At 44.8% G+C, this 13,033-nt stretch overlaps 1 protein-coding gene across 1 annotated transcript in view; it reads right to left on the minus strand.

Annotated features, from left to right (window-relative positions):
• Nucleotides 1-12,759, minus strand: part of DGCR2 (DiGeorge syndrome critical region gene 2) — a 51,096-nt gene extending 38,337 nt beyond the window's left edge. Inside the window, exon 1 of the mRNA XM_056335864.1 lies at nt 12,378-12,759. Within this exon, the coding sequence (XP_056191839.1) occupies nt 12,378-12,456 (79 nt within the window). The 5' untranslated portion in view covers nt 12,457-12,759. The remainder of the gene's footprint in view (nt 1-12,377) is intronic.
• Nucleotides 12,760-13,033: the final 274 nt, after the last annotated feature.

Genomic DNA, 13,033 nt, shown 5'->3' on the forward strand with positions numbered 1-13,033 from the left:
GTTATGGAGCAGATTATCTGGAGTGCCATCATGCAGCACATACGGGACAACCAGGTGATCAGGCCCAGCCACTAGGTGTTTATGAAAGGCAGGTCCCGCTTGACAAACCTGATCTCCTTCTATGACAAGGTGACCCGCTTAGCGGATGAGGGAATGGCTGTGGATGTTGGTTACCTAGACTTTTAGTAAAGTCTTTCCCATAGCATTCTCATGGAGAAACTGGCTGCTCATGGCTGGGACAGGTGTACTCTCCACCGGGTAAAAAGCTGGCTGGACGACCAAGCCCAGAGTGGTGGTGAATGGAGTTACCCAGCTGCGCTGGTCACACGTGGTGTTCCCCAGGGCTCAGTACTGGGGCCAGTCCCGTTTGGTATCAATGATCTGGACGAGGGGATCGAGTGCACCCTCAGTAAGTTTGCAGATGACACCAAGCTGGGCAGGGGTGTTGATCTGCTGGAGGGCAGGAAGGCTCTGCAGAGGTATCTAGACAGGCTGGACGGATGGGCTGAGGCCATGCATGAGGTCCAACAAGGCTCAGTGCCGGGCCCTGCACTTGGGTCACAACAACCCCACACAACGCTACAGGCTTGGGGAAGAGCAGCTGGAAAACCGCCTGGCAGGAAAGGACCCGGTGGGGGTGCTGGTCAACAGCCAGCAGCATGCCCAGGTAGCCAACAGCATCCTGGCTTGTATCAGAAATAGTGTGGGCAGCAGGACAAGGGAATTGACCATCCCCCTGTACCTGGGCACTAGTGAGTCCACACCTTGAACACACCTTACAGCATGTTCAGTTTTGGGTCCCTCACTGCAAGAAAGACACTGAGGTGCTGGAACGTGTCCAGAGAAGGGCACCAAAGCTGGCGAAGGGTCTGGAGATCAAGCCTTATGAGGAGGAGCTGAGGGAGCGGTTGAGTCACCACCATCCCTGCAGGTATTGAGATGTGGCGCTTAGGGACATGGTTTAGCAGTGGGTTAATGGTTGGACTCTATGATCTTAAAGGTCTTTTCCAACCTAAACAATTCTATGATTCAATATCAGTGTTATACCTACACCCTGCACAAGCTTGGAACTGACCCAGTTTCTCCTTGCTCACAAGTGTCATTCAATGCAATTCATTGTCTGCTCTTTGTCTGGAGGGCAGACTCAATGCCAATAAGGATTAAAAAAAAAATAAAAACAAATAATAAAAAAAAGCTAAGCAGCACAACAGACTCGGCATTCAGCCAAAGCAACAACATCACAGCTTCTTGAATGGGAACCCTGGCTACGATTTCCTAAGACTTAGAAAATACAGACGTTGTGCTTTATGAATGTGGACACTTATTCCTAGGACTGAGGCAGAAAAAATGTATTTCCCAATTCCCACGTACTGCTAAAACCACACAGAAAATACAACTTTCTACTTGAATTAAGCCAAAAATATACCATGAATTAAGCAATGCAGCATTCCAAACTGAAAACCAGTTTATTTTCATAGCAGTGAGGATACCAGCTAAGCAAGAGGCTTGCATTCCACACTCTCACAACCCCCAAGAAACCGTTATATTATGACAGTAAGTAAACAGGCAGAAGGGAAAAGCAAAATACAGCACTGGCACAAACAGCACTCAGTACAAACAAAAACAAAGTCATGGGTACTTGAGAACCCTTTAATAGGGCTCAAAATTAAAGCCTACAGTTCCTCTACATCAACAATCCTGTTCAGGACTTCAGATGGTTTGCACAGCCTTAGGTGGGACTTAAGCATTTTAGTACAAGCGACTTAAACCTATGCAGCACCAAATTTTTGTCCCTTTCCTTAAATAAAGCCCAACCAGTAAGTGGACTGTGAAAGTGCCAATCACACCTCACAATTAAATTCACTCAACAATTTCCAGCAAGCTTAAGGAAAACAACCAAAAAAAATACAGAGTGCAATGCAAGTTTTGGAAAGCCTACAGCCAACGTAAGGGAATGAAGCAATGACAGCCCTGCCCCTTCAAAAGGCAGGAAACCCCCATGTGGTCTGCATCGCTCAGCAGTTGTCAGCCCACCAGCACATGTGTCGCACTGTCACCACGGTGGGGTGGCTTCCCAGGTGGGAGCAGAGGGAAGCAGTGACCTGGGGTAATTAGACCTTTGCACAAGACCCTGCAGGACTCCCAGCTTCCTCATCCCAGAGGATGTATTGTGGACAGACAGAGGGGACATGGGAAAACATAGCCTTAATAAATCCATGGTGTGACGCAAGTGTACTACAGCAGAGGAAGTATAGGGACATAGGAGACAAGCGCACTGGAGTCCAGGTTTCATTAAACCCCACTACTTATGAAACATGCTCATGGGTGCTAAGAAAACAGCACTATTCCTCACACAGAATTTAAATAGTCTCACACACACAACATTAATTCTCCCAACAAATGCAACAACAGAGAAAAAGTCCATTAAGAATGACATCAGTAGTGAAATACTCAGCAAGTAATCAATCCTGTCCAGAAAAGAGCACCATCAGAAACAGTACTTCCCCCCCTATAATCCATATAGTCAGGCTGGGACTGGCAGATTATCCCACATACACCACAAATACCTAAACTACCTGGTAACTCAGCTTAGCTTTTTCCAGATTCCATATTCAATCCCCACTTCAAACCTTCACCTTCCTCTAAACACAGCTTTTATGACAAGATCCTCATACTCCACTGCATCTAAATACTCTAAACCATCATATTCATGACACATACTCTGCTCGCTCATTTGCAGTTCTTCACAAAGCTGGGGTCATTCTGAACAAGAAAAAAGCATCTGGTTCTCAGCTGTTGTCTTCACAAGTTTTCAGCATCACCTGCACCTCTTTCCTCCCAGGAAGCATCTACACTGGCCCTTCACCTATAGAATCTCAAGTACATTTCAGAGTCACCTCTGGGATGTTCATAACTACACAGTGGTGCCTGCAACCCTTGAAGGACCAGTCTGGCAATCGGAAGTATTTGAATACCAGGAACTTTTTTTTTTTTTTTTAATTTCTGACAGTCTCTGCACAAGATGCTTGCTGAAAAGCCTCTAAAAACAGTCTAGAGAAACTGCTGCTGAAAGTGAACTAGAAAGTGCTTCTTTATCTTAACCTAATACCTGGTAGCTGCCTACTCAAAATTACACCAAAAAATCTAAGCATGTAAGATGGTTTGTCTCCTCTTCCAACCAACTGTATTGTCAGGATTAGAGTAGTACACATCCTATCAAGTAATTTTGGACCAATATTTATTCCTATGCAAACCAGCTTTCATTTAAGAAGCATCACTAAGGAAAGAAGCTGTATTCCCTTTGACGAAATAAACTGTCAGTGTAAAAAAAAAATAAATGCTAAAACCCAACAAATACTCTACAAAGATCAGAGTTTTCCAGAGGGAAGAAAAATTTAAATCCAAAGTTTTACATTAACTATATTAGTATTTCATTTAGATCAGGTTTCAACAAGAAGAGCATTCAGATGAAACACGATAACAGCAATTCAAGAACTGTCAGAGCAATCAAGGCTAATTTGTAGCCACCATTAAACTGAAAGTAGGAATTGCCAGATTTCAGCACTGTTAGTTAGTAAGCCCATTTTACTTTTGACAAGACAACACATGTTCCTACTTTGCAGGAAAACAAAAAAGTTAGTATCTCATCCTTCGGGTTTGTTTCCTGCCCCCAGTCCAGGACTGAATAGTATTTAATCATATCCTCAAACTTTCACTACAACAGCAATGCAAACAAATCAATAAAAACATGTAATTTAAGGCCAAGTATGTATTTACAATACCTCACTGAATTAAAACACAAGGAACTGCAATAGTCTTTAATGCCAAACAGGTGACAAAATCCTACCTATGAAATCAGATATTTTTAACCACCCCATTCTACAAAAATAAATGTCATTTCTTAATTTCAAAACCAAATGAACATGAAAGCAGCTCTCTACAGGGCCCTAAGGAAGGTCATGGTCTTGAATAAAAAAAATGTGGTCTTAAATAAGAATCTAACAATTCAGGGAGACAGGAAACATGCACATGAGCACTATTCAAATGCAGGTCGCACTAAAAAAAGCTTTTGCTCCCATTTCATTTTTTTCTTCACATCTTGTACAAAACTTCATGAGCAATCACCTAGAACACTTAAAAGCAAAAATCTGATATACAGAAATATTCTGACCTCACATACGGAAAACCCGTTTTATCCTTTGCACAGTAGCTGGTGCAGTGGCTATCACGTACTAGAGCAAATGGCTCGTGCTTTGAATAGCATTCCCCTGCTCAGCTGAAGCTGAACACGGCAGGAATGCAGCCAGTGTCAGTCACTGATGTGTTTGTCCACATTGTACGAGATACTGTGCTTTCTAGTTCCATAGTAAAACAAATACCTAAACAGAAATTTCATATCAAACCCGTAAGTTTAACAGTTCTATCAGAAGTCAGGAAATAAAAGTCCAACACATTTACAAAAAGCCAGCTAACCCTTTAAGGGTAATTTTCTCATTTCCCACACCTTGTAACAGCTCATGTACTGCCAGCGCTCTTCAACTCTTCAACCAGCTTCTATCATGCACATGTGTCAGGTACTACACCATGAAGCTTGATCTTTGCCATTTTTTAGCTGTTGCATCAATAGAAAAGTTATATTCAGCTTCATTACTGCTCAAAAAGACACAGATGATCACTCCTATACTATAGTGCCTTTGAACCATTTCTCTCCAATCCACTTACTACCAGTACGGAAGGAGGGGAGGGAGGGGAGGCAATGCTTCACATTAAGCCCTTGCACTTGGATCTCACTCCTGCAAGATCCACAGTTCTTCATACAGGTTTTTCCAAGATCTCATTAACAGAGTACATCTATGTTATTGTATTTTAATCAGTAAAGAGGAATTTAGGCATAACAATTTCACAAATCCAGACAGAAAACACAAATACAGTTTTGATCACCCCTAGATTAAAAGAAGTTGCAACATGTTTTCAAAGTTAAGTGTACATAAGGCAAAATCCTACTTGGGCACAAACTCAAATCAAGCAGGTATTAGAAACAGGGTTATTTGCTTTCTTTTAAATTGTATAAAAGATGACACATTACTTTTAAGTCAGAAGAAACCTTTCTATTTAAATTGCTAAAGAAATATTAGCACAGACAAAACATTCAGATACTGAAGGAAAACACTAACTCAGTTTTACATAAAATTCTTCTCAGACACCTACCCTTTTATCACCCCATCTATCTTCCCACAGAGATCTGAGGGCACAGCTGGGCTGGGAGAGCCACAGTCCAGGCTGGAGCTGACCTCCCTCCACACAGATCTAAGGGCTGCACTCACCCACTTCAAACCTCAGCTGCTGTGGCATTGCCCACTCTGCAATGCAGATTTGAACGTCAAATCACAAACTGATGGAGGCTTCAGCATTTCAAAGCAACATCTAAAGCTCCCTCAAGAAAACAGTTGCAGCCAGCCCAGTACACCCAGGATCGTTCTACCAGAAACAGCACTTAATCCCGTTTTTCTGCTAGCTTTGGTTCCCAAATAATTTCACTGGGTATTCCAAGTAACTGGTCTCATAGCAGGAAAGGTATGAGGAAGCACAGCACAGGAGGTATATGAAAGAGAAGACAACACAGGAAAAAGCTACAGGAAAATAGGACAAAGAAAAAAATCAGTAAGTTAAGGGAAACGTCCCAAGAGCAGCCACTAAAAGCTAATTCTGCGTCTCTACCCACTGAGCTGGCTGACAATTGTCAAGCACTAATCAATAAACAGAACAGAAGCTAAATATAATGGTTAGATCAACCAATTTTAATTAACTAGGAAGTTGAATGTTATTCTGTTTAGCTATAGTTAATGAGCCAACTATCAATTGCCATTAAATTTAAAATTGTATTTCTAAATCATCTAAATGGTAGGCATCAAACACTAGTAACAACTTCGTTAGGAGTTCCATATAGCAAATACCATTAAAATGCTCTTCATCAAACCCAGAATTAGCAGGCTGACCATTTAATACAACAACAAAATTAAACAGTTCACAGGAAACCATGAGATACCCAAGTATTTCAGTTTGAGGAATGCAGATTGAAGGTTAATCCCGAACTCACATTTTTAAGCAACTCGGTAGCTAGAGTTCTGCTACAGCTCAAGGACGACTTCACCAAACGATGTGTGATTTCTCCTCAACTGAATAGGTTCTCTACAAAACCATCATGGGAAGTACAGTGCAAAGGTGTGAGCTTGCCGTGCAAGGATCTTGAATGGTTATGGAAACCCTTCCAGAGACTGGAAAGCCAGGAAGGAACAGCACTGCCAGGCACCCACCGCTGAGAAACTGGTGGGTCCTGGCATCCAAACGGTCTTGGGAAACTGCCAAACTGTTATTTAAAACTCTGGCATACGACAGACACATGCACAACACTGTATTTAGACATTAATAGTAAGTTGCAACTGCAGAACAAGCAACAGACTGGCAACTAGACTGACCAAAAGAATCTGGTGTTTGGAGTCTCTATCACAGGAAATCATTAAAAATGTGCCAGACTAATATCCTTCAAGAATCGCCCGGGTTTATGAGATTTTGTTTTGGGACAAGATGACAAATGATGCAATCTCTTAGTATCCCTTCTAGCCCTAAGTTTCTATCAGTCTACACAGAACAAAAGATTAGCAAACCTCTTCCCATCACAGGTTAGTCCTTGAGATCACAGAGGCAAGGACCAGCAGAGCCTCTCATCAGCTGTGATCTGTTCCTTTTCCATCTCAAGGACTTCCTTTCTCAAGTTATCAGTGCAAGAACCCCTCACACACTTACTTCATTTCAAAACACAAGACAAACTCAAGCACCCACGTTAAACCCTGAAGGGCAGGAGCAGGAATGCTGCTGAGCTGTTTCCAGGTTCTGCTCTGGCCAAGCTTCAGGTACTAGAAATTCAATTTGGGGTGTGCAGGCTCTGCACAGTGCAACGCATGCAAGCTCAACAAGAAGTGCTGCTAATCACAAAATAAATTAAATGCATCCCATCAGATTAAACAAGACCTTATAAAAGTTAGAAGAATTCACCACATAAAACCCCAGAGAACCAGGCACTACTCAAAGATGGACCAGAGAGATCCATCTTGCACTACAATTCAACATCAAAACCAGCCCTAACAAAGCTAATTCCAGGAGACAGGGTAATTCATTGGAGTATTGGCTGGTTGTCTGTCATTCACTAGGGGACTTTACATCTTTCACACTTAGCATCTAAAATTCTTCTCTCTTCAAGCTAGCTGTGCCTTTCCCCTTAATTACTGAGAACGAAGCTGCACTTCAACAGCTGCCTTCTCGTGCTACAGCAAGAGGCTGCAGGGCTGCTCTCCGTCACTTCTGCTGTTCTGGCTTAATCTTCCTTTACTCCCAAACCTACCAACCAAAGGGACGTAGAAGTCGCATGTTTGCAAACCCTCATGTTCCCCTTCTCCATTATTACTTCTCAGAACCAGAGCAATGCATGCAAACAGCCCTCTGCCTACTGAATTTCTTCTCCTTTACTTTGTAGCCACGACTAGTAGCAAAGAGAAAAAAAAAAAAAAAGCCTTATAATTAACACCAGGAATTACCAGTCTTAAAGTATCAGACCTGCTAATAAGGTCTGATACCTTCTGCCTTTTCTCTCTGCTACACTGATAGCAGCCGCATGAAAGCCTTTTCAAACCCATCAACCTCGCTTTGCAGCTTGTAACAGCAAACAGCAGAGCACAGGAACACCAGGAAACGAGCACACTAATACTTAACAGTAGGAAGTAAAAAAAACCCAACCCTAAAACCAGTGGATTAAGAAGAGGATGAGGGGGGAACATAAAACTGGAAGAAAGCCCAGCCCTGCTTTCAGCAAAACTGAGGAGGTGTGATAAAAACCCTTCTGCCCCTCACATCTAGAAGCCCTCACTTGGGAATTCAGCTGAACAAAGGCAGGGACTGCAGCTAGCAACGACATGGAACTGGGTAAGTGTTACTCAGCACAGCTCTTGCTAAGGTAGAGACAGTGAACAAAAGGCAAAATACAGGCTTCTATTTGCCTGCCAACAAACTCCCTTCAGAGCAGAAGAACGCAAACCAGACATTCAGTCACAGCACACAAGTGGATCACCTTGAAATTATGTTGATCGTGGGTCTGTTTAGACTTCTACTTCCAGGAGTTCTGCCTTGCATTTAAGACCTACAATTTTTTATTAAGTGACAAGAAAGAGCTGGCAATTTAAACACACTTGTCAACTGTATTGTGTCAAGATACCAACACCCCACCAGTAAGAGTATAATTGCCAGCTGCGTGCAAGCAAACACCGAAGTGTATGAAAAGTTCAATCTTCAAGCTGAAGTTGTGGGTATTTTTTATTAGACCACTTGGACTGGCAAGTCTTTCTAAGCATTGCCAATTAGATAAATTGTGCAAAATTTTCAAAAACAGAACTTTGGAAATAAAATTACTTCCTCTAGCTAGCTTTGAAGTGGAGGAAAAAAGCTGCAAGAACAAGAACTCAACTGGCTTTTAGCTGCCTGGCAAATGCTCTAATAAGAAAGCCCGATGACCTACATTCACAAGGCTCTGTACTAAACCATTATTACAAAATCCAATATAAAGCCTGACCAAGTTAAAGTGTTTTCCATTAGCAAGCAGCAGTATCATGTTAGAGAAATATGAAAACATGTTATTGTCTTTAGCAATGATCTTAATTAATCCTCTAAACAATATTTTGAAACATGTCATCCTAGTTATTCCAGACTGTTTAAGTTCCCAATGTTAAAGACGCTGAAACCTTTGATTTTTGATTGTGCAATGGGATGTTGACAGAAACAGCAGTTTCTTACATATTCTCAAACTGTGCTGCAAAACTGAATTAGTAATTATTTACATCTCCGATGTTTTTTCTGCAACCAAAAAAATACATTAGTGTTCAGAAACTCAGTCTAAATCCAAGCTAGGACCACTACAGTTTACTGTGGCTCAGTTAACACATCACTGAAATATTTCTTCACATAAAGACAAGAGCTCTCAGCCAGCTAGTCAGATAACCCAAAGCAGATGTTTCAAGTTGTCCCAGAAAAGATAATATTAAGCCAAACCCTACTGTAGTAAATATCCCCAAGAGCAAGTACCTGAACACCAGATATAATCAATTCAGTAAGTGTTTATAGGAACAAATATATTTAGTCCTTCACTGTATACTCATATAGCTGGAAAAGTCCAATACGTTCAGCTTCAATTCACATCAGCAGCTTCCAAACACATGAGTAACAACTCAAAGAGAAATGCCCTACTTAAAAAAAAAACCAAACAAAAACCAAACCTCTTTCAACAATTATAACAACAATTATAAAGCAGGCAACTAGTCAAAACAAGCAGTTGATGGCCAAAACTGTTAGAACAGGAAAGCAGATAATGGGACAACAAAATCTGAGCAGAGATTCTCAGAGACACAAAATTACCATTAAAAGTCCACAGATTCAGAAAAATTTAACTGCCCACCATACCTTCAGGAACCCAAGCCTCCACGGCTAGGGAGGATGTCATGGTATGTTGGAAGTACCCGATGCTGTTAGTGACGCAGTAGTGTAAAACAGACTCATGTAACCAAGATGGAAAAAATCAGGAAAAAACAAATTTTAATTAATTTCTCCCCTAATTTACTAAAACCCATCTCACGTTAAATGTGGAAAAAATAAGTCCACATAAAATCACTGGCTTTCAGATTGCCTGAAAAGATACTACAGTTGAGGAGGCTTAAAAGAAGGTTTTATTTATCTGAAGAGCACAGCAAGAACATGGATACAAAGCTAGCGTCAAATTAACATGGAAGCACAAAGAGGTGCCTGATTCGCTGGGACTGAATTGTGAAGGGACTACACATTCATCTCAGAGTACATAAAACCTCCCATCACTCTGCAGCACTCAGCTGATAGTTCCAAGTACAGATTTAAGCTAAGCAAGCTGCAGGCATCCCTTCTAAACCAATGAGACAGTTGCTACAACACACAGGTTTAAAGAAGGAAAAAGAAAAACACCACTAGGAAAATAAATTCTAAGTCCAAATACACTTCCCTTTCTGAGGAAATCCATGCACCTCCCCCAAAAAGACAAGGAATACTTCTTCACCATTGATTAAAACGACAAATTTCATTCTGTACATCCTCTGCACTTGCATGAACCAGATTTTCCCTGCTGTTATTAGGTTAGCCATCCTCTGTTTCAGGATCAATCCACATACTATTTAATCTACTAAATGGGTGATCTATTTGGGACAGTAGATTCAAGATATCAAAGTAAGCTAAAAAGCAAACAACATCGGCAAAAAGATGTGAGGCCACCCTGAAGTGATGGGCTCTCTTCTGAGGAGGAAGGAGAGGCATCACCATGGACAGCTCAACCACCACACTCACTGGAGCCTCCAAGTAAACAGGATGGATGAATGTATTCCCAGTGGAATTTGGAAATTCCTCATGCAGCAAGGACTTCTAGCTGCAACAATACATCCAGTTGGATAACTTCGCATTAGGTTCAGGAATACATATGGTTCAAGCAAAATTTCGAGGAACGCATACATAGCTGCCATAGAGGAATCCTAATGCTACTGGTTTCAAAGCCAGTGGTGTATAACCTGAGCAGATGAGAGTTAAGGTTTGCTCACAAGAAGGATGCTTCTGCCAGCATGGCTACAGCACCACAAATCTCTAAAGCAGGTACATTAGAGCACCAGTGGAGGAAAAAAACCAAAACAAACTACGTTTGCCTTAAAGAAGCAAACCTTGGTGAAAAACTTGTCTTAATCAAGCATCGGCTGCTGACAGATTTAGTATCAGACTGGAGCAACAAATGTTCTGACACAATATGAAAAATGCCACTTTCTAATTTCTAGGAGGCTACAGTGCTCAACATCAGCAAAGTTCAGGGTCAAATCAACCCATCTGTAAAAGTACACACAGCTACAAATCTCTGCTAAACCTTTTCAACCATTAATTCAGCTGTCTGTAGCACTTAATGCCAGCTATAAAGAAGGTTACTTGAAATCAGTTTTACATACTATCTTCTCCCAAAGAAAAGCCTCTAGCCCTAAGCAACTCCATGGCTGGGTGTTGGGGTTTTTTTCTGGCCACTTAAGAGCATATCATAAGCTGTATGTATTTACTGCACCGCCAGAAACAAGCTAAAACAAAGCAAGGCACACACAAGAGCAGTTTCAACATCCAAGTTAGTTATTTCAGTAAGACTGCCTACACTGACCCAATTGTCTTTCAGCTGTACTGGGAACTTACTTAAACGCAGTGCACTAATACTGTTACGCTTTATTAGTCTGGCTCATAAGAGTTATTTCGAAGAGAAAGAACCAGGGGATTTCAAAGCGCACCATTGTTCTTACTCTCCTATTTACGAAGGAGAGAGCATCACCCAGGAGCAGTTGCACGGTGCGATGGGAGGATGGCTCCCAAACCTGCAAAGCCACTCCAGGCAGCCTCACGCTTTGGCTATTCATGCTTTTTGGCAAGAGCAGCCCAAGATACGCGAGGGCTCTGCCAAGCTCCAAGCAAGTTCAACACCCAAAAAGAATCCCCAACTGAGTGACATACCTAGCAAAGCTGTAGCTTTCAACCAGCAACCACCAAACATTTCTCCAAAGTTAACATTTTAAAGCACTGTGCCTAGCAGCTACCACGCAAACTCCATCACTAAACTGCTTCCCTAAAAGAAGCAAAAACAGAACTGGGAAGATGACATACAAACCAAGATGCAACAGGGTTTTTTTCTCTTTCCAGCATGATCAAATGGCACTTTAAAAATGAGGGGGTTTGCCTTGTTTTGTTGTCATCCAAGGCCCACAACATAAAAGCAGGTTAAGTAAGAAGCACCTGAAAACTTAGTCATGGCGCCGCATTTCTACTGCTAATTACCTGTAGGGTTATGCAGCTTTCTGCTCAAGCTTTCAAACTTTCAAACGAGGGTTTTTCACCCTAACGCACAGCCCTCTCAGGACGCTGCCAGCCGGCACAGGGGGCCGATGTTTCACCCCAGGATTCACCCAGGTCCCGCATCTTTAAAAGTGCAGAGGCGCAGCCGACAGGCCCCAGCTGAGCCCCGAGCAACCCCCGGGCCCGGGCCCGGCTCTGGGCCCCGGCGACCCCGGAGCCGGACCCCTCCGGGCGCACCGTCCCCGGCGGGAGCAGAGCGGCACCGGCAGCCCCCGCCGCTCACCGGAGGCTGACCCGCAGGCTAACCCGGAGGTTAACCCGGCCGGCCCCGGGCCCGCCGCTCACCCCCCCGCCCCGGGAACCCCCCGCGCCCGCACGGCCCCGGGCCCGGGACCCGCCCGCAGGCTGAAGAGAACCGGCATCCCCGGCCCCGCCGCCCCTACCTGGCCGCAGCGGCTCGGTGATGCTCAGCACCAAGAGGAAAAGGAGGAGGAAGGTGCCGCTGTCCGCCTTGGGCACCATTTATCCTCCGTTCATCCTCCCCCGGCGCAGCGCCACAAACCCGCGGGGAGGGACGCGAGGTGCGGCGGGAGGAGCGGCGGGAGGAGGGGCCGCCGCCGCCGCCGGGCCCGCGGGGGGCCCCCGTCCGCACCGAACTCTTCCCCTCCCCCGTCCGCCGCCGCCCCCGGGCGGGAGGCAGCGGCCCTGGCTGCGGCGGCGGCTGCGGCGGCGGGAGCAGCGCGGGGGTCGGGCGGCACCACGCTGCGGGCCGCTCGCCTGGCTCCGGCGACGCACAAGATGGCGGCCGCACCTCCCCGCCGCCTTCCCCCCGCGCTGCCACGCCCCCCTCCCCCCCCGCGCGCCGCTCGGCCAATCGGCGAGGCCGGGGCGGGGCCGAGCGCCCGGGTCCGCACACGCCCCGCCCGGCGCGGGCCGGCCGCGGCCGAGCGGCGCGGGGCAGCGGGGGCGTCGGCGCGCGGGTCCCCGGCCGCAGCCCCGTCTCTCCGTGACCCCCGGGTCGCCTTGCCCACTCTGTTACGTCCCCCCGGGGCGGCTACCGCCAGCCACCTCCGTTCCCCCCAGAAATGCCTCCACCGGT

The sequence above is a fragment of the Falco biarmicus genome, chromosome 1, assembly GCF_023638135.1.
Source record: "Falco biarmicus isolate bFalBia1 chromosome 1, bFalBia1.pri, whole genome shotgun sequence".
Classification (NCBI taxonomy): domain Eukaryota; kingdom Metazoa; phylum Chordata; class Aves; order Falconiformes; family Falconidae; genus Falco; species Falco biarmicus.